The sequence below is a fragment of the Salvelinus namaycush genome, chromosome 22, assembly GCF_016432855.1.
Source record: "Salvelinus namaycush isolate Seneca chromosome 22, SaNama_1.0, whole genome shotgun sequence".
In the NCBI taxonomy this organism is placed as follows: Eukaryota; Metazoa; Chordata; class Actinopteri; order Salmoniformes; family Salmonidae; genus Salvelinus; species Salvelinus namaycush.
Genome location: NC_052328.1, coordinates 19,712,357 through 19,733,285, shown reverse-complemented (window position 1 = coordinate 19,733,285; position 20,929 = coordinate 19,712,357). Strand labels below are relative to the sequence as shown.

Here is a 20,929-nt window from a genome sequence, read left to right as displayed (position 1 = left end):
CGTTCAAAAGTTTGGGGCCACTTAGAAATGTCCATGTTTTTGAAAGAAAAGCACATTTTCTGTCCATTAAAATAACAACAAATTGATATGAAATACAGTGTAGACATTGTATATGTTGTAAATGACTATTGTAGCTGGAAACGGTAGATTTTTTATGGAATATCTACATAGGCGTAAGGAGGCCCATTATCAGCAACCATCACTCCTGTGTTCCAATGGCACGCTGTGTTAGCTAATCCAAGTTTATCATTTTAAAAAGCTAATTGGTCATTAGAAAACCCTTTTGCAATTATGTTAGCACAGCTGAAAACTGTTCTGATTTAAAGAAGCAATACAACTGGCTTCTTTAGACTAGTTGAGTATCTGGAGTATCAGCATTTGTGGGTTCGATTACATGCTCAAAATGGATAGAAACAAAACTTTCTTCTGAAACTCGTCAGTCTATTGTTCTGAGAAATGAAGGCTATTTCATGCCATGAAACTGAAGATCTCGTACAACGCTGTGTACTACTACCTTCACAGAACAGAGCAAACAGGCTCTAACCAGAATAGAAAGAGGAGTGGGAGGCCCCGGCGCACAACTGAGCAAGAGGACAAGTACGTTAGTGTCTAGTTTGAGAAACAGACGCCTCACATGTCCTCAACTGGCAGCTTCATTAAATAGTACCCGCAAACACCAGTCTCAACGTCAACAGTGAAGAGGCGACTCCGGGATGCTGGCCTTGTAGAGAAACGCCAATGCCATCCTCCTCTAAACAGTCTATGACTGTCATACAATACACACTTGTAGTTTTTGGTGTCCTAGGCTACCTGGCAAAAATGCTTGCTCGTTAGCCTAATTTCCTTTCATGAGCAATTATTAGCCAGCTAGTTAACATTATCCTACTATATCTAGCTGTCACGTTCCTGACCTGTTTTCTGTTAGTTTTGTATGTGTTAGTTGGTCAGGACGTGAGTTTGGGTGGGCAGTCTATGTTTTGTGTTTCTATGTTGGTTTATGGGTACCTGATATGGTTCTCAATTAGAGGCAGGTGGTTTTCATCTCCTCTGATTGAGAATCATATTAAGGTAGGTGTTTTCACTTTGTTTGTCGTGGGTGGTTGTCTCCTGTGTCAGTGTCTGTGTCTGTTACGCCACACGGGACTGTTTCGGTTTTGTTTGTTCGTTCGTTTTATGTAGTCATTTTTCCTGTTCGTGCGTTCTTCGTGTTTCATGTAAGTTCGTCGTCCAGGTCTGTCTACGTCGTTTATTGTTTTGTAATTATTCAAGTGTTCGTCGTGTTTTCTGTTTTGAAAATTAAATATCATGTCTTATCACAACGCTGCGTCTTGGTTCAATCCATGCTCCTCCTCTTCGGATGAAGAGGAAGAGGAGAATCGTTACAGAACCACCCACCTTACCAGAACCAAGCAGCGTGAATTCGAGCAGTGGCCTGCTACACAGGATTATTGGAGTTGGGAGGAAATATTGGACGGAAAAGGTCCATGGGCACAGCCGGGAGAATATCGCCGTCCCAAAGCTGAGCTGGAGGCAGCGAAAGCAGAGAGGCGGCGATATGAGGAGGCAGCAAGGAGACGTGGCTGGAAGCCGGAGAATCAAGCTCAAGACCGGAGTTATGAAGGTACGCGGCTAGCACGGAAGCCCGTGAAGAAACCCCAAACATTTCTTGGGCGGGGGCTAAGAGGTAGTGGGTCAAGGGCAGGTAGGAGACCTGCGCCCACTTCTCAGGCTAACCGTGGAGAGCGGGAGTACGGGCAGACACCGTGTTACGCAGTAGAGCGCACGGTGTCTCCTGTACGTGTGCATAGCCCGGTGCGGGTTATTCCACCTCCCCGCACTGGTAGGGCTAGATTGAGCATTGAGCCAAGTGCCATGAAGCCGGCTCTACATATCTGGCCACCAGTGCGTCTCCTCGGGCCGGCTTACATGGCACCAGCCTTACGCATGGTGTCCCCGGTTCGCCTACATAGCCCGGTGCGGGTTATTCCACCTCCCCGCACTGGTCGGGCGACGGGGAGTATTCAACCAGGTAAGGTTGGGCAGGCTCAATGCTCAAGGGAGCCAGTACGCCTGCACGGTCCGGTATTTCCGGCGCCACCTTCCCGCCCCAGCCTAGTACCACCAGTGCCTACACCACGCACCAGGCTTCCAGTGCGTTTCCAGAGCCCTGTTCCTCCTCCACGCACTCTCCCTATGGTGCGTGTCTCCAGCCCAGTGCCTCCAGTTCCGGCACCACGCACTAAGCCACCTGTGCGTCTCCAGAGCCCTGTACGCACTGTTCCTTTTCCCCGCACTCGCCCTGAGGTGCGTGCCCTTAGCCCGGTACCACCAGTGCCGGTACCACGCACCAGGCCTATAGTGCGCTTCGAGAGGTCAGTGTGCCCTGTCCCTGCTCCCCGCACTAGCCTGAAGGTGCGTGTCCTTAGCCCGGTGCCTCCAGTTCCGGCACCACGCACCAGGCCTACAGTGCGCCTCATCCGGCCAGAGCCATCCGTCTCCCCAGCGCCATCTGAGCCATCCGTCTCCCCAGCGCCATCTGAGCCATCCGTCTCCCCAGCGCCATCTGAGCCATCCGTCTCCCCAGCGCCATCTGAGCCATCCGTCTCCCCAGCGCTATCTGAGCCATCCGTCTGCCCAGTGCCGTCTGAGCCATCCGTCTGTCCCGAGCCATTAGAGCCGCCCGTCTGTCCCGAGCCGTCAGAGCCGTTAGTCAGTCAGGAGCCGCTAGAGCCATTAGTCAGTCAGGATCTGCCAGAGCCGCCAACCAGACAGGATCTGCCAGAGCCGCCAACCAGACAGGATCTGCCAGAGCCGCCAACCAGACAGGATCTGCCAGAGCCGCCAACCAGACAGGATCTGCCAGAGCCGCCAACCAGACAGGATCTGCCAGAGCCGTCAGCCAGCCATGAGTGTCCAGAGCCGTCAGCCAGCCATGAGCGTCCAGAGCCGTCAGCCAGCCATGAGCGTCCAGAGCCGTCAGCCAGCCATGAGCGTCCAGAGCCGTCAGCCAGCCATGAGCGTCCAGAGCCGTCAGCCAGCCATGAGCGTCCAGAGCCGTCAGCCAGCCATGAGCGTCCAGAGCCGTCAGCCAGCCATGAGCGTCCAGAGCCGTCAGCCAGCCATGAGCGTCCAGAGCCGTCAGCCAGCCATGAGCGTCTAGAGCCGTCAGCCAGCCATGAGCGTCTAGAGCCGTCAGCCAGCCATGAGCAGCCCCTCAGCCCGGAGCTGTCATTAATCCAGAACTGCCCCTCAGTCCAGAGCTGTCTCTCTGTCCGGAGCTGCCCTTCAGTCCGGAGTTGCCCCTCTATCCTGAGCTACCTCTCTATCCTGACCTACCTCTCTGTCTTGAGCTATCTCTCTGTCCTGTGCTACCTTATCCTGGTGCTGCCCCTTATCTTGATGTTACCATGTAAATTAAGTGGGTGTAATAGGAGGGTGGTCATTCTAAGGGGGAGACGTAAGCTGGGATTGACTATGGTGGGGTGGGGACCTCGCCCAGAGCCTGAGCCACCACCGTGGTCAGATGCCCACCCAGACCCTCCCCTAGACTTTGTGCTGGTGCGCCCGGAGTTCGCACCTTAAGGGGGGGGTTATGTCACGTTCCTGACCTGTTTTCTGTTAGTTTTGTATGTGTTAGTTGGTCAGGACGTGAGTTTGGGTGGGCAGTCTATGTTTTGTGTTTCTATGTTGGTTTATGGGTACCTGATATGGTTCTCAATTAGAGGCAGGTGGTTTTCATCTCCTCTGATTGAGAATCATATTAAGGTAGGTGTTTTCACTTTGTTTGTCGTGGGTGGTTGTCTCCTGTGTCAGTGTCTGTGTATGTTACGCCACACGGGACTGTTTCGGTTTTGTTTGTTTGTTCGTTTTATGTAGTCATTTTTCCTGTTCGTGCGTTCTTCGTGTTTCATGTAAGTTCGTCGTCCAGGTCTGTCTACGTCGTTTATTGTTTTGTAATTATTCAAGTGTTCGTCGTGTTTTCTGTTTTGAAAATTAAATATCATGTCTTATCACAACGCTGCGTCTTGGTTCAATCCATGCTCCTCCTCTTCGGATGAAGAGGAAGAGGAGAATCGTTACACTAGCTATATATTTAACTTCCATCCTCTCAGGTGTGAGAGCAAAATTGCAAGATTGTTATAATAATTTTATTGCATCAAATGGTTGTTTTATTCAACAGAATAGAGTATTCTTAACTATTGTGTGTGTGTTCTACTGAGGAAGGGCCTCTGGGAGATACCACTGACAGGAGATTTACCATGTCTTTTAGGTGATAAAACCTAAAGAGCATTCCAGAGCATGAGTTAATGTTTCTGTTCTATACCGTACCAGGGAGAGATGGTTTCAGGTTGGAGTCGGAGGGTCAAACACTGATCTATACAATGAAAACTGTTGACACAGCAGATACTGTCTGCTATGTATTATATGTATCTTTCATACAAATCTTAACCTTGTGACCCAATCTATATATCTGTTCGTCATGTAGGTTGGAAGGGTGTATCTTGGCTATAAAATACTTTTGTACATTTGTCTCGGTGCTCTCAACAAATCATAAGAGACGTTGATTCGTCGACCATCCATCGCTATTGCAAAGCTCTCACTAATAAAGATTCAGTTTAAGTATAACTCTGACTTGTGTGATAAGTTTGTCTCTCCTCATTTGATAATACAGAAATTAACCACCACATTTGGCGATGAGGATGGGATGTGAATCTTCACTTGGTGACCGCTCCTGACGACCTGGGTAAATCGTGCACGAGGGATCCCTCAAATTTAGGATCTCAGGGAGACCACACTTCGGGAACGAAGCAGATGGACCCACCTTTGATCTGAGAGGCAGCAAGCCAAGTAGATACCACATCTCGAAAATAGTTTAAAAAAAAGAAAGGTGAGCGAACAACACGCAAAGTTGAGTTTTTAAGAAAAGCCTCTGTTACGCTCTGAGTGTGTATTCCTGTGTGAGGGAGGCACCTTGGAGGCGTAAGCAGGGCCGAGTCATTGGACGATGATCTGAGAGTTAGTCGACTCAAAGACACCTATCATTGGTCGGTTGCAGGCGACTTAGAGCCATCCAGACACTGAATTGATCACAGTGGGGATTGGTGCGGTCTATATGGGTGAGGGGTGACTGTGGGTTCTGTGTGAAGCACGGTACCTGGTGAAACCCTATTGGAAGAAGGACCTCATTCTGAAAAGTGTCTGCGTGACTGTCTAAGTGACCCTCAGAAGTGGTGAATTCCAATTATTTTAAATGTGCTAGCCAGGTATGCCCTGGGTTTGGTAATTTAGCATTAAATATCTAGAATCTTTGTGAACTAGTTTTGGCCATTTAATGTTAAAACATCTGGAATCTGTGTGAACTAGTTAAGACCATTTATGATATAGTATAAGATAGTAAGGTGCACCTATACTTGTTTTAGACCTGTACTTTGTCGTGACGTTGTATTAGTTAATGTGACGACTGTTTCTCATCGAATGATTAAAGGTTTCTAATTGCGTGATTAAATGAATCAAGCAATTATTAACTCATTAACCTGGGGCACCATGGGAAAATTAGTTTTATTGAGTTTCTATTCCCCAAATTAACTCAAAGAATATCAGAATATCAATTTTACAACAGTCGCTAATTAATCAGTTTCCTCTACAATTTCATTCTGAACGTCGCATAATCCCGGAATCTGCACAGAGCCGGGTCCGTGCAGATCCGTGCAGTAAGCAATCTTAGTTGCTTATTTATTTACTAGAAAGCAAAATTGATTATAAAAGATACACATACACAAAACACAGTCTAAGCTATTGATTAGAACTTAGTATAACGGGCCAACACACTACGGCGCGTTAGCCAAAATGGGGATTTAAAAGAGAGAAAAAGAGAAAGTACACGAGAGAAATATACATTTGGGTGCATTTGTCAGCTATGCTTATTTTAACCCTAACCTTGCCCCGAACTGCCGCTTTTATGGGTCAGAATATAATGATGTAATTACATGTTGAAGGTCTCCGTGGGTTCCCCGTGTGGGTTGTTTAGGCTTCTCAATGACGCTCTTCTCTGGTGCAACTCTCTTGTTGTCCTCATGATGTCAGTGTCCTTTTGGCTGGAGACAAAGGGAATATGGAGGCTGACAGTGAAAGTAATAAGGATTCTAATGGAAGTATATTTCCAGGCTTGGAGAGATGGAAGGAAGTAGGTTACGAGTTTGAATCCGATGAAGACATCAACAAGAGAGGCAGTGCGTCGAGGAAGATTGGGGTCAAGTACAAACAGAATGAGCTGTACTCCAGAAGCACTGGAGGTGAATTGGAAGAGAATAAGGATGAATTACCTGAGGTGGCAGGAGTAGTGAAGATCTTGGAGCTCATGATGAAGATGACTGGTCCAGTAGGAGAGACGTTTTGGGAGAAAGTGAACCCCTTCTTTTTGGCTGACCCAGTTGGGTACTGTTGAATCCACCTGAAGTGGACTTGTGAAGATTTTTTGGTGTTTCTTCCTCCCAGAGGGAGCGGGCGCTCCGCATCACGTGAATGGGGACAAGACCTGTTATTTGCTTTGCTGTCAAGAATAGAACACCTTTGAAAGGAGTGTTTACTGGGGTAGTGGTAAGGGTGGTGGTGGATCAACTGAAGTTGAAGATTCCTGGTGTCTGTAACGCCCGCCATATGGTGTGACACAGACCCGGTGGCGAAGGTTGTAAAACAGAAGAGTCACTGTCTGTCTTTTTTAGTTTTAATGCTGAGTTGTTACACGACAAAGTCATTTTAGTATACATCAGTTATCCCGTAAGAGCTTTTGTGCCGAATCCACTACGGTGTTTCAGGTGCCAAGCTTATGGACATGTTGCAGCAGTGTGTAGGAGGGAGATTCCTAGATGTGAGAAGTGTCCAGGAGGGCATGGGACAAAGGAATGTGTAGTATCGGTGAAAGAAGCGGTATGTGTTAACTGTAGGGGTGCCTATGTTGCTGGGGATCAGAAGTGTCTGGTGCGAGAGAGACAGGTTGAGGTTGCCAGGGTCAGAGTTTTACAGAAAGTGTTGTATTCTGAGGCAGTGAAGAAAGTAGAGGAAGATGGGTCAATGGTGAGGGATCCTAAGAGGCTCTTTGTGAGTAGTAGATTTTTGCCAGTACAGAGTGATAGGCCTATGTAACGGATGTGAAATGGCTAGCTAGTTAGCGGTGGTGCGCGCTAATAGCGTTTCAATCGGTTACTTCACTCGCTTTGAGACCTTGAGGTAGTGGTTCCCCTTTCTCTGCAAGGGCCGTGGCTTTTGTGGAGCGATGGGTAACGATGCTTCGTGGGTGACTGTTGTTGATGTGTGCAGAGGGTCCCTGGTTTGAGCCCGGGTATGGGCGAGGGGACGGACGTAAAGTTAAACTGTTACATTGATGCTGTTGACCCGGATCACTGGTTGCTGCGGAAAAAGGAGGAGGTCGAAAGGGGGGTGAGTGTAACGGATGTGAAATGGTTAGCGGTGGTGCGCGCTAATAGCGTTTCAATCGGTTATGTCACTCGCTTTGAGACCTTGAGGTAGTGGTTCCCCTTGCTCTGCAAGGGCTGCGGATTTTGTGGAGCGATGGGTAACGATGCTTCGTGGGTGTCAGTTGTTGATGTGTGCAGAAGGTCCCTGGTTCGCGCCCGGGTCGGGGCGAGGGGACGGACTAAAGTTAAACTGTTACACCTACGAATTAAAAGTGCTTCAGTAAGGTTGGCTTTTTAGTGTTTCATTACCATGGTTATCAACTTTACTGCAGGAATGGAACGTAAGTCACAGAAAATAGGTGTTGTGGTGGCAGCTGCAGAGAAGTACAATACGTGGGATGACGAGATTTTACAGCAGAAGAGTTACAGGGTGTGTTGAATGATAGTGTCACGTCCTCCCAGGCTCCCTCCCAAAATAGTGGAATGGGGTAGTGGGTTTTAATGAGTGTAGGTTAGTTGACAGGGTACTTTTCTCCTTTTCCCTTTCCCATTTTTGTATCACAAAGTATAATGGTTTCATACTCCACTCCAGTTGGTGGCGGTAATGCACCAATAATATTGGATGCCAACCGCCATTAAACCCCACCGAAGAAGATTATTCGGGGAGCGGCATAGTTACATTAATGTAATGTAACGTTATCTAATTTGTTTCCTTCGCTATTTAGCTACAGTAATATCTTAACGTTGGGTGTTTCAAGCTACATATTTTACATTTAGCTAATTTAGCAATCTAGATAGCCTAACTAACTTATGTAGGTCTGTGGCTTTATCTAGCTAACGTTAGCTAACATGCATTCTACCATAACAATTCGTTTTTAACTTCCAGTGTTGTCCAGTCGTTCTGCATCTCTTCTGGAATGGATTGTGGGAAGGAGAGGGTTGTCGCGTTGGTGGATATGGACTGTTTCTACGTGCAGGTGGAACAGAGGCTGAACCCAGCGCTGAAAAACACCCCGTGTGTGGTCGCACAGTACAAGACATGGAAGGGAGGCGGGTGAGTCACAGACACAGAGATTCTCCTTCCCAAGGCCAATGGTATTGAGAGCGGCGTAGCTAGCATACACGCATCAATCCAGAATAAAACATGTAGACCTAGGGGCAATGGGACAGTGGGAGTGACTCGTAGGTGTTTCCCCTTATCCCATGTTTCTTAGTTGTATGGGTCAGGCTGGCTAAGGTTTAACTTCAGTGTCCATTATAATGTAATGGAGACAGTCAGTGGAGTTAAACATTAGTTCAGGCTGGGCCTGACTTGTGATGCATACCTACATCGCCTGATTCTCAGCTCTGCAAAACGTTTGTCTCTCCCATACATTACAGTTTTTTGTTGCATGGACTGTTCAGAAAACATGCCTTGACTATGATACTCACACTTTATCTTTACCCAGTATCATAGCTGTGAGTTATGAGGCCAGGGCCCATGGTGTCACCAGGAACATGTGGGCAGACGATGCCAAGAAACTGTGCCCAGATCTCCAGGTTGCAAGGGTCAGAGAGTCACATGGGAAGGCAGACCTCACCCAGTAGGTGTCCATTATACAATATTTTAAATGACTTCGGTGACTAAGTGAATCCCCAGGAACCCCTTCAGAAAGCCTGCAGTGCTAACCAGCTAACTGTCACCGCCTGTGTAGTTACCGGGAGGCGAGTGTACAGGTGTTTGAGGTGATGTCACGCTTCGCTGTGCTCGAGAGGGCCAGTATTGACGAGGCCTACATGGACCTGACTGCTGCGGTACAGCAGAGATTGAAAAGCATGACTGACCAGCAGGTAGACCCTCAGCTCCTGAAGACCAGCCACGTCCAGGGCTACCCACTGGCTCCTCTTGACCAGGAAGAGGCAGCACAGGACACCACAACTGATAAAGGTGGGTTTTAAACCGCGGTCGTCATTGGGCTGGGATTGGGTTAGTTTACCCCAAGAACTCTAAATGAGTGTCGAGTTTTAGCATTTCAGAAAAATATTTAGGCCTATCTCTTTTAGTGCTGTGTTCTCATTTTATACATGTGGTATCTTGATATTCTGTATCTGTCCACATCCCTGGGTTTCTAATCAAAGACCATGTTATTGCAGACTTAAAAAAAAAAAAAGTGAATTACATTTTATTGGTTGCGTACACATATTTAGCAGGTGTTCCTAACTCCAACAGTGCAGTAATACCCCAAAATACATATACCCCCCCACACACACATAAAAAAGGGATTAAGAAATATTAGAACGAGCAATGTCAGAGTTCCGAATATAAATATACACTGAGTGTACAAAACACTGCTCTTTCCATGGCAGATTGACCAGGTGAATCCAGGCGAAAACTATTATCCTTTATTGAGGTTCAATTTGGAGGCGACACCTGTTTAGGCGAGGTGCGGGCTAGCAGAGTAGAACACGTGAAAAAGAAAAGGAGAGCCGCACACTCTAGGAGCTCAGATGCAACAATTTAATAACCAACTTTTTGACAGACAAGCTGTCTCCATCATGGTATAATTACAGACACTGCGGGTCACTAGTTTGTATTAACTGGGTGGTTTGAGCACGGAATGCTGATTGGCTGAAAGCTGTGGTATATGAGACCGTATACCACGGGTATGACAAAACATTTACTTTTACTGTTCTAATTACATTTGTAAGCCGTGTATAATAGTTTCAAAGAACACACAGGTGTCTGTAATCATGGCTGGGTGTGGCTTGATTTCATTGGTTAATTTACAGATATAAATACAACCATATAAAAAGTATAGATGGGAAACATACGATCATAGATATAATTTGGCTACATACAAGGGTCTTTAAATGAAAGATTCAGGCAGCCTCTCGTTTAACAATAAATGATCAAGGTTACCCCCTCTCCTAGGGTGGGTGACTGTTTTCGATGCCGATATAATGAAGGGACGAAATAGTGGTTCGCTTCCAAAAAGTTGGCCGCACCTGGGTACGTCGAGTTTTTGCACCTAATGGTTCTACGATGCTCCGGGATTCTTACTTTTAATTAGCGTTTTACCCACATAATTTGTTTACCACAAGGACAAGTTATAAGATAAATAACTGCCTTAGTGGAGCACGTAATAACACCTTTTAATTGGGATCTGTTTCCCAGTTTGAAGGATCTACATTTGTACATGCTGTTGCATTGAGCACAGCCATTACACTTGTAGTTTCCATCCAGTAGAGGTGCAAATAGACGTTGTGCGGGGGAATTTTGGGGTGGTAAATCAGTTTACCCATTGACCTCTAAGATTTCTGCCCCGCGAGAATACTACCAAGGGAGGGTCCGAAAACACATTACCGATACTGTCATCGAATCTTAGAATGTGCCAATGTTTGTGAACAATTCCTTTAATTTGTTCAAAGCAATTTGAATAGCGCGTAGTAAGAACGCAAGAATGATTATTTTTGCGAGACTGTCCTTGAAAGAGATCATGTCTTGATTTGTTTTGGATTGTTTCAATGGCAGTATTAATCTGACCATTTTTGTACCCCCTTTGGTTGAATTTTATCTCAGCCATATGATTATTTTGATTCAACAGAATTGGCTGTAGGGCAAACTGTTTTTCAAGGGAAGCGGGTGACAGCTATCAGCCCTCAACAAACGGTTACGATCAGTATGGTTTCCTGTAAAAATCTGTGTATATTACATTATCCTCACACAAAATCAAAAGATCAAGTAAACTGATTTGACGTGTCTCAGATTGCATAGTAAACTTCAGCTGCTCAGAACAAGAGTTAAGAAAAGCATGGAATGCCTGGAGTTGTTTTGCATCACCCCCTCCATTGAACAAAAATATCATCAATATACCGTTTCCACATAATAATGTTAGGCAAGGAAACATTTTTGAGAGGATTGAAAATAGACTGTTTCCATGTAACCCACGTACAAATTAGCATGGTTAGGAGCCATAGGGGATCCCATAGCAGTATCCTTCGTCTGGATAAAGAAATCCTTTAGAAACATGAAATAGTTGTTGTGTGTGTACTATTTCAGCCAATGTTATAATGCATGTAGTTCATTAGGGTCATGTTGCAGAAGAAAATGTTCCATTGCTTCAATACCGCCCTCGTGTGGAATATTTGTGTGTAACGACTCAACATCGGAAGTAATTTACAAAGTATTCTCAGGGAGAGGATCAAGAGATTCAATGATAGAGATCATACTGCTGGTGTCTTTTACAAAGGGGGGAGCTGTTCTGTGAGTGGTCTGATTTTAAAAAAAGTTGATAAAGGGGCCGTTACTGCATCAATGTCTGCTATAATAGGGCACCCAGCAGGTTTTGTAACATTCTTGTGTAATTTCGGCAAAGTATAGAAAGTGGCAATTTTAGGGAGTTGAATAGCCAAAAAGTTGTGTTCTTTTTTGGTGATTTGACCAGAACTTAAATACCCATCTAGGACAGTAAAGATGGTGTTCTGACATTGGGAAATGGGGTCACTTCTGAGTTTCTTGGATAAGGTGTTGTCAAGCAGTTGTCTGACACTCATTTACATAAACTGTCCTATCCATGATTACTACCGACCCACCCTTATCAGCAGGGCGGGTAAGGACTGACGTATCAGACTAAGTCAAGCAAAGCTTGTTTTTCATCCTTATGGAAATTATGGAAAGATATGTACTCATGTTTGTTCTTAAAGAGATTACCAACATCTTTTTAAAGGAGTCTGCGATATGCCTCAATAGAGCGGTTGCGGTTGGCTGGAGGTACAAAATAACTCTGACTTCTAAAAGGAGTCGGAGTGTGTGCAGGTGAGGTCACCTGTTAAATCCACTTCAATCAGTGTAGGTGAAGCGGAGGAGACAAGTTAATAAAGGAGTTTTAAGCCTTGAGACAATTGAGACATGGATTGTGTATGTTTGCCATTTCAGAGAATTAATGGGCAACACAATCTTTAAGTGCCTTTGAACGGGGTATGGCAGTAAAGGCCAGGCGCACCGGTTTGTGTCAAGAACTGCAAACTTTCTGGGTTTTTCATGCTGAATAGTTTACAGGGGGTATCAAGAATGGTCCACCACCCTAAGGACACCCAGCCTTGGAGTCAACATGGGCCAGCATCCCTGCTTTCGACACCTTGTCGAGTCCATGTCCTGACGAATCCTTTTGTTCTGAGGACAAAAGGAGGTGCAACTCAATATTAGGAAGGTGTTCTTAATATTTTGTACACTCAGTGTATATGTATATGATGGTGTATATAGACATTATGGGCAGTATATGAATAGAAAAGGGGTGTACAACAGTAGTTATATAGGATAGGCCTTGACTAGAATAAAGTAAATACATATGAAGTGGGTAAAACGGTATGTTAACATGGTGCTCCTCTCCATGTTTTTCCCCAGAAGAACGAAGGTCCAGTGGGCTGCAGCAGTGGCTGTCCTCTGTGTCAGGGGGCTCTGGCTGTGCAGAGCTGCAGTTGGCTCTGGGGGCTGTGATCGTCGAGGAGATGAGGGCTGCAGTGGAGCAGCACACAGGCTACCGCTGCTCGGCAGGGATATCCCACAACAAGGTCAGTACTCTCTTCCCCTCTCAACACAACCAGTGTGTTCTACCTCTTTCTGTCAATAGTTCTACTAGCTTTCTTTACTTGTCCTTTCTGTCATGATCACTGAATTTATCATGTCTCCCCAGGTGCTGGCTAAACTAGCCTGTGGTCTGAACAAACCCAACCGCCAGACACTCCTGCCATTAGGCTCTGTTCCAGAGCTCTTCAACTCACTTCCCATTGGCAAAATGTGAGTGTACTGCTAGTTAAAACTAACCGTGTGCTGTAACTGAGAGAAAATTAAGACAAATGACACAATTACACATATCCTTCACTATACATGCAACATACAATACAATCTTTCCTGGACTACAGGACCATCAGACTATGCAGATGAATACAGAATCAACTTTACAGACTCAGAGATAGACTGATCCGGTCCTGTTGTTCCTCTCTCCAGCCGAAACCTGGGGGGTAAGCTGGGGTCGTCCATCACGGAGACCCTGGAGGTAGAGAACATGGGGGAACTGACCCGCTTCTCTCAGGCCCAGCTGGGACAGCACTTTGGGGACAAGACTGGGTAAACAACACACACTTCCTTCATGTCATGAAGTATATAAACCACTCTTCCTCAATGAACCACACTTATGTAATACTGTGGATCATTTTAAGTTATTAGCTAAAATTGTAATATTGCAATCTGGTGTTGTGAAAGGAACTATCCTCTTAAATATGTTATACTATTTGGTGCCAGTGGTGGCTAATATACAGTGCCTTCGGAAAGTATTCAGACCCCTTGACTTTTTCCACATTTTGTTAAGATACAGCCTTATTCTAAAATGTATTGAATATTTTGTTCCTCATCAATCTACACACAATACCCCATAATGACAAAGTCAAAAACAGTGTTAGACATTTTTGCTCATTTAAAAAAAAAAATGAAATATTATATTTACATAAGTATTCTGACCCTTTACTCAGTACTTTGTTGAATCAAATCACATTTTATTGGTCACATACACATGGTTAGCAGATGTTAATGTGAGTGTAGCGAAATGCTTGTGCTTCTAGTTCCGACAGTGCAGTAATATCTAACGAGTAATCTAACAATTTCACAACTACTACCTTATACACACAAGTGTAAAGGGATGAATAAGAATATGTACATATAAATATATGGATGAGAAATGGCCGTGCGGCATAGGGAAGATTAATAATTATTAAAGTGGCTAGAGATTTGAGTCTGTATGTCGGCAGCAGCCACTCAATGTTAGTGATGGCTGTTTAACAGTCTGATGGCCTTGAGATAGAAGCTGTTTTTCAGTCTCTCGGTCCCAGCTTTGATGCACTCGCCTTCTGCATGATAGCGGGGTGAACAGGCAGTGGCTCGGGTGGTTGTTGTCCTTGATGATCTTTTTGGCCTTCCTGTGACATCGGGTGGTGTAGGTGTCCTGGAGGGCAGGTAGTTTGCCCCCGGTGATGCGTTGTGCAGACCTCACTACCCTCTGGAGAGCCTTACGGTTGTGGGTGGAGCAGTTGCCGTACCAGGCTGTGATACAGCCCGACAGGATGCTCTCGTTTGTGAATCTGTAAAAGTTTGTGAATGTTTTCGGTGACAAGCCAAATTTCTTCTGCCTCCTGAGGTTGAAGAGGCGCTATTGCGTCTTCTTCACCACGCTGTCTGTGTGGGTGGACCATTTCAGAAGTGCCTTTGGCAGTGATTACAGCATCAATTCTTGGGTATGACACTACAAGCTTGGCACACCTGTGTTTGGGGAGTTTCTGTATTCTTCTCTGCAGATTCTCTCAAGTTCTGTCAGGTTGGATGGGGACCGTTGCCGCACAGCTATTTTCAGGTCTCTCCAGAGATGTTCAATCCGGTTCAAGTCTGGGCTCTGGCTGGGCCACTCGAGGACATTCAGTGACTTGTCCCGAAGCCACTCCTGCGTTGTCTTGGGGTTGTTGCGTAGGGTTGTTGTCCTGTTGGAAGGTGAACCTTAGCACCAGTCTGAGGACCGGAGCACTTTGGAGCAGGTTTTCATCAAGGATCACTCTGTACTTTGCTCCGTTTATCTTTGCCTCGATCCTGACTCATCTCCCAGTCCCTGTCACTGAAAAACAACCCCACAGCATGATGCTGCCACTACCATGCTTCACCGTAGGGATGGAATCAGGTTTCCTTCAGACGTGATGCTTGGCATTCAGGCCAAAGAGTTCAATCTTGGTTTCATCAGACCAGAGAATCTTGTTTCTCATGGTCTGAGAGTTATTGGGTGCCTTTTGGCAAACTCCAAGCAGGCTGTCATGTGCCTTTTACTGAGGAGTAGCTTCCATCTGGCCACTCTACCATTTTTGATTTGGCCTGACCATAACGGCCTGATTTGGCCTGACCATCTACCATAACGGCCTGACCATAACGGCCTGAGTGTTGCAGAGATGTTTGTCCTTCTGGAAGGTTCTCCCATCTCCACAGAATAACTCTAGAGCTCTGTCAGTGACCATCAGGTTCTTGGTCACCTCCCTGACCCAAGCCCCTTTTCCGATTGCTCAGTTTGGCTGGGCGGCCAGTTTTAGGAAGAGTCTTGGTGGTTCCAAACTTCTTCCATTTAAGAATGATGGAGGCCACTGTGTTCTTGGGGATCTTCAATGCTGCAGAAATGTTTTGGTACCCTTCCCCAGATCTGTGCGTCAGCACAATCTTGTCTCGGAGCTCTACGGACAATTCCTTTTGGCCTCATGGCTTGGTTTTTGCTCTGACATGCACTGTCAACTGTGGGACCTTATATAGACAGGTGTGTGCCTTTCCAAATCATGTCCAATCAATTGAATTTACTACAGGTGGACTCCAATCAAGTTGTAGAAACATCTCAAGGACGATTAATGGAAACAGGATGCACCTGAGCAAAGGTTTCCAATTTCATAGCAAAGGGTCTGAATACTTAAGTAAATTAGATGTTTTTTTTATTCTAAAAACCTGTTTTCGCTTTGTCATTATGGGCTATTGTGTGTACATTGCTGAGGATTTTTTTTTTTTAATCCATTTTAGAATAAGGCTGTAATGTAACACAATGTGTAAAAAGTCAAGGGGTCTGAATACTTTCCAAATGCACTGTAGTTCCCATATTGATATAATAAATATTGCTCTCTTCAGCCAGTGGCTGTATGACCTGTGTCGGGGGATTGACTTTGAGGCAGTGAAGCCCAGACAACTCCCTAAATCCATCGGCTGCAGCAAGAACTTCCCTGGGAAGACATCTCTCACTACCAGAGAGCGGGTACTTGGCTATATTCATGCCCTCTCTCCATCTGTTCTTCTGTCTGCCTCTGGTGCATCTCAGTAGATTATGGCCAGTCTCCCGTGTTGATTCCTGTTGAGCTCTGTTGTCTGAATAAAATACTCTGTCTTATCTCTGCAGGTGCAGCACTGGCTCTATCAACTGGCTCTGGAGCTGGAGGAGAGACTGACCAAGGACAGAGAGCTGGTGAGGGACTTCATCTCACCATCTTCTGTTTGTCTCATCCCTCCCTGTCTGGTCACACCCTCATGAGACTGAGGGACGGAAGGATAATCTGCAGTTGAAGTTGGAAGTTTACATAAACCTTAGCCAAATACATTTAAACTCAGTTTTTCACAATTCCTGGCATTTAGTCCTAGTAAAAATTCTCTGTCTTAGGTCAGTTAGGATCACCACTTTTATTTTAAGAATGTGAAATTTCAGAATAATAGAGTGGTTTACTTCAGCTTTTATTTCTTTCATCAAATTCCCAGTGGGTCAGAAGTTTACATACACTCAATTAGTATTTAGTAGCATTGCCTTTAAATTGTTAAACCTGTGTCAAATGTTTCAGGTAGCCTTCCACAAGCTTCCCACAATAAGTTGGGTGAATTTTGGCCAATTCCTCCTGACAGAGCTGGTGTAGCTGAGTCAGGTTTGTAGGCCTCCTTGCTCGCGCATGCTTTTTCAGTTCTGCACACAGATTTTCTACAGGATTGAGGTCAGGGCTTTGTGATGGCTACTCCAATACCTTGACTTTGTTGTCCTTAAGCCATTTTGCCACAACTTTGGAAGTATGCTTGGGGTCATTGTCCATTTGGAAGACCCATTTGCGACCGAGCTTTAACTTTCTGACTGATATCTTGAGTTGTTGCTTCAATATATCCACAAAATGTTCCATCCTCATGATGCCATCTATATTGTGAAGTGCACCAGTCCCTCCTGCAGCAAAGCACCCCCACAACATGTTGCTGCCACCACCTGCTTCACGTTTGGGATGATGTTCTTCGGCTTGCAAGCCTCCCCCTTTTTCCTCCAAACATAACGATGGTCATTATGGCCAAACAGTTCTATTTTTGTTTCATCAGACCAGAGGACATTTCTCCAAAAAGTACGATCTTTGTCCCCATGTGCAGTTGCAAACCGTAGTCTGGCTTTTTTATGGCGGTTTTGGAGCAGTGGCTTCTTCCTTGCTTCTCAGGTTATGTCGATATAGGACTCGTTTTACTGTGGATATAGATACTTTTGTACCTACTTCCTCCAGCATCTTCACAAGGTCCTTTGCTGTTGTTCTGGGATTGATTTGCACTTTTCGCCCAAAAGTACGTTCATCTCTAGGAGACAGAACGTGTCTCCTTCCTGAGCGGTATGATGGCTGCGTGGTCCCATAGTGTTTATACTTGCGTACTATTATTTGTACAGATGAACGTGGTACCTTCAGACTTTTGGAAATTGCTCCCAATGATGAACCAGACTTGTGGAGGTCTACAATTTGGCTGATTTCTTTTGATTTTCTCATGATGTCAAGCAAAGAGGCACTGAGTTTGAAGGTAGGCCTTGTAATACATCCACAGGTACACCTCCAATTGACTCAAAGGATGTCAATTAGCCTATCAGAAGCTTCTAAAGCCATGTCATGATTTTCTGTAATTTTCCAAGCTGTTTAAAGGCACAGTCAACTTAGTGTATGGAAACTTCTGACCCACTGGAATAGTGATGCAGTGAATTATAAGTGAAATAATCTGTCTGTAAACAATTGTTGGAAAAATTACTTGGCATGCACAAAGTAGATGTCCTAACCGACTTGCCAAAACTATAGTTTGTTAACAAGAAATTTGTGGAGTAGTTGAAAAACTAGTTTTAATGACTCCAACCTAAGTGTATGTAAACTTCCGACTGCAACTGTACCTCCCCACCTGCATGCCTATCACTCCTCTAAATTCCATTTCTGTCACTCATTCTCTCTCCCTCTGTGTAGAATGGTCGTGTGGCTAAGCAGTTGACTGTGGGTGTAAGGCAGTTGGGTGATAAAAGGCCCAGCAGTTTCTCTCGGTGCTGCTCGTTGGCACGCTACGACGCCACCAAGATCTCCTCGGACAGCTTCGCAATCCTCAAGAGTCTCAACACAGCAGGGAACCATCAGGCAGCATGGCAAGTTGCACAAATGAAGTCTGCCGTGACATTAACTATATATGCAACCAACTCTAGACAGCATGGAAAATATAACACCATTATTTGGAACACTACAGCTATAGCCACCCTGAAATCTTAACCTTCAGAGACGTTGATTTCCCATGGCTGTCTGTTTTCGAATGTATATGTGTCTCACTTTCTCTTTCTGTTTCTTTCTATCCAGGACTCCTCCCCTCACCCTGCTCCACATTTCGGCCAGTAAATTTAATGATTCACCCTCTGCCGGGGCCGGAGGAATTGCCAGCTTCCTGTCCAGTGATGTCACTTCCACCCAGGCCTCCACTCAGTCTTGCTCTGGTTCAAAGAAGGACTCCACCCCCAAGAGACCCGGTGCCATCCAGTCCTTCTTCCAAAGATCTGCAGAGAAACAGAGGAAGGATGAAGAGGGAGAGGAAGAAGAGAATGATAGGGGCTATGGAACCTTTCTCCCGCCTTCTTCTTTTCCTGTGTCTTTCTCTGTAGTAGAGAGGAGTGTGTCTGAGAAAGAAAAAACAACCTCAACTGTCTCTAGTACATCTTGTCACTCTTCTTCTGTGGTCAGTTCATCAGCCAGCCCCCATACTGGCATCACTTCCTTCTTTCAGAGGAAGACTCTTGGGAGAAACCAGCAGCCCGTAACCGCAGCCTCACACAGCGACAGTCTCGCAACAGGCAGAACAAGATGTTCCACAGTAGGATATGATACAATAGGGAGTGTCCAACTTTTAACAGACACAGTTGGGTGTGAAATAGCAGGAAGTTACACAGCTCCCGGAGCTGAAACATGTGACGAGCAGACTGCGAACACTAGTTCTAACCAAGCAGAGGACCAATCTCTGGGGTCTGGGGAGGGAACTTGTACTCTATCAGAGGAAAAACAGTCTGAGGGGTCAGAGTTTTCCTACTATCCCCCTTCTGACCCGCCTCAGTGCCTGGCCAGTGTGGCCAAAGAGGACCTGCTGACTTGTGAGTGCTGTGGCCAGGACGTGCTGGCCTGGGAGATGCCTGAACATAATGACTACCACTTTGCCTTGGACCTACAGAACTCTTTCTCCTCTGCAAGCACAACCACCAACACCTCTCTTCATTCCTCCTCTCTCTCCTCCTCTGTTACAACTGCCTCCCGCCCCCCTCTCAGGGCAGGCGCCCTTCAGTTGTCCCGGGGGAAGACGCGGGCCAGGGGCCAGTCAACACCCCAGCCTAAACGGCCCCGCTCCCAAGGTGGTAGTACTGGTACGCTGGACTCCTTCTTCAAGAGGAGCTGAGGACAAAGTGGAGGAAAGGAAGAGACGGACCATGAAAGGAGGTAGAGAATACACTGTGCTGGACTGGTTACTTCTGCTGATGCTATTTAAACTGACCAACAATATTCTAAACTCACTGCCAAAACAATTTATGTGATTGTATGGTGAGATTCTGTTTAATAGTAATGGCAATTATTGTACAGAAAAAATATTTTACCTATAGAAAATTAGCATATTTTATGATGGTTCTACAGATATTGGTAAAGCCATACTTTCCTGGATGTCCTCTTTCAAGGGATATGTTGTCTTGAGAAGCTTGTACATTTCTGTGATCATGTTTCCATTAAACATTGAAAAGAGTTATTGTGTTGTGGGCCTTTTTTATCAACCATGTGAAATGTGTTTTTGCCACTAGATGGTAGCATCACACAAGACGAGCGCACGCAAAGTTAAGGCACTCAATTTAATGCTTATTCAGCTTAGATACAGTATTCGTGTTCAAGGAAATTGTTTGCAAATCTAAGAGAAGGCAAACATGCAAAATGCCCCCATGTGCTATTGGGCTTTTGCTGTGAAAACATTGTTAAAGGTCAGCCAACAGACATTTGGCCCACCTTGGGAATAAACTAATGAGTCAGTGTAATCAGTATAAACAGTAGCCTATATTGCAGAAAGTGGGCTGTAGTGTGACTATCTCCACAGCTGTTAAACACTATAATGCTCGTACTGAAGTGGTCTTCTTTAAACTATTCCATATCAGGTTATTTTCCTAATAGTTTCAAACAAAAGAGAAGGTAAGTGGAAACCTCATGTTTGGTTTACTTCCAGGTCATGGCAGAGTTAGGCTGGTGTGAGAGCAACAAGGAGGCCCTAAACGTATGACAGACATCGCCAGTCCCGTCAATGATAAGGCCTGGGAACTAACAGAATAGAACTACTTTCATTTTGTGGATTTAACAATATAATTATGTGGATTTAACACTGGAATGACAATTTCAATAACATCTTAATACTGAGGTTCAATCTTAATGTCTGTTTTGTTATCTTTGACCTCAGTACAGTCCTGGTTGCCTCTATGATGAGTGGCATTGCACCATTTCTGGGTGTCACATGCTTTTGTGTACATTCTCTCTACGTGAGGAATCAAGTGATCATCCCTTTCATAACACAGTGGTGTTTCAGTCTGACTCACAGTTTCTAGTGTCTTGCATCAGCTGAGTAATAGAAAGGGAGGCGGCTAACAAAGGGGAGGCAAGAGAACTTCATGGGCCCATTTATTATAGCTTTTCACCAGGGC

General features: G+C 45.4%; 1 protein-coding gene across 1 annotated transcript; it reads left to right on the top strand.

Annotated features, from left to right (window-relative positions):
- The first annotated feature begins 8,050 nt into the window (after positions 1–8,050).
- polh (polymerase (DNA directed), eta) lies at positions 8,051–19,992 on the top strand. Its single transcript, XM_038960548.1, has 11 exons — positions 8,051–8,100; positions 8,302–8,469; positions 8,864–8,998; positions 9,110–9,342; positions 12,799–12,965; positions 13,088–13,191; positions 13,402–13,521; positions 16,093–16,216; positions 16,358–16,423; positions 18,195–18,367; positions 18,573–19,992. The coding sequence occupies exons 2-11, from the start codon at positions 8,333–8,335 to the stop codon at positions 19,651–19,653; spliced, it is 2,340 nt and encodes a 779-aa protein (XP_038816476.1). The 5' UTR covers positions 8,051–8,100; positions 8,302–8,332; the 3' UTR covers positions 19,654–19,992.
- Positions 19,993–20,929: the final 937 nt, after the last annotated feature.

Bases quoted from the DNA above. Each gene is read 5' to 3' on its own strand.
- polh (XM_038960548.1), top strand. From the start codon at position 8,333: ATGGATTGTGGGAAGGAGAGGGTTGTCGCGTTGGTGGATATGGACTGT. The intron at 12,966-13,087 runs GTCAGTACTCTC...ATGTCTCCCCAG, and splicing joins CAGGGATATCCCACAACAAG to GTGCTGGCTAAACTAGCCTG. The intron at 16,424-18,194 runs GTGAGGGACTTC...CCCTCTGTGTAG, and splicing joins TGACCAAGGACAGAGAGCTG to AATGGTCGTGTGGCTAAGCA.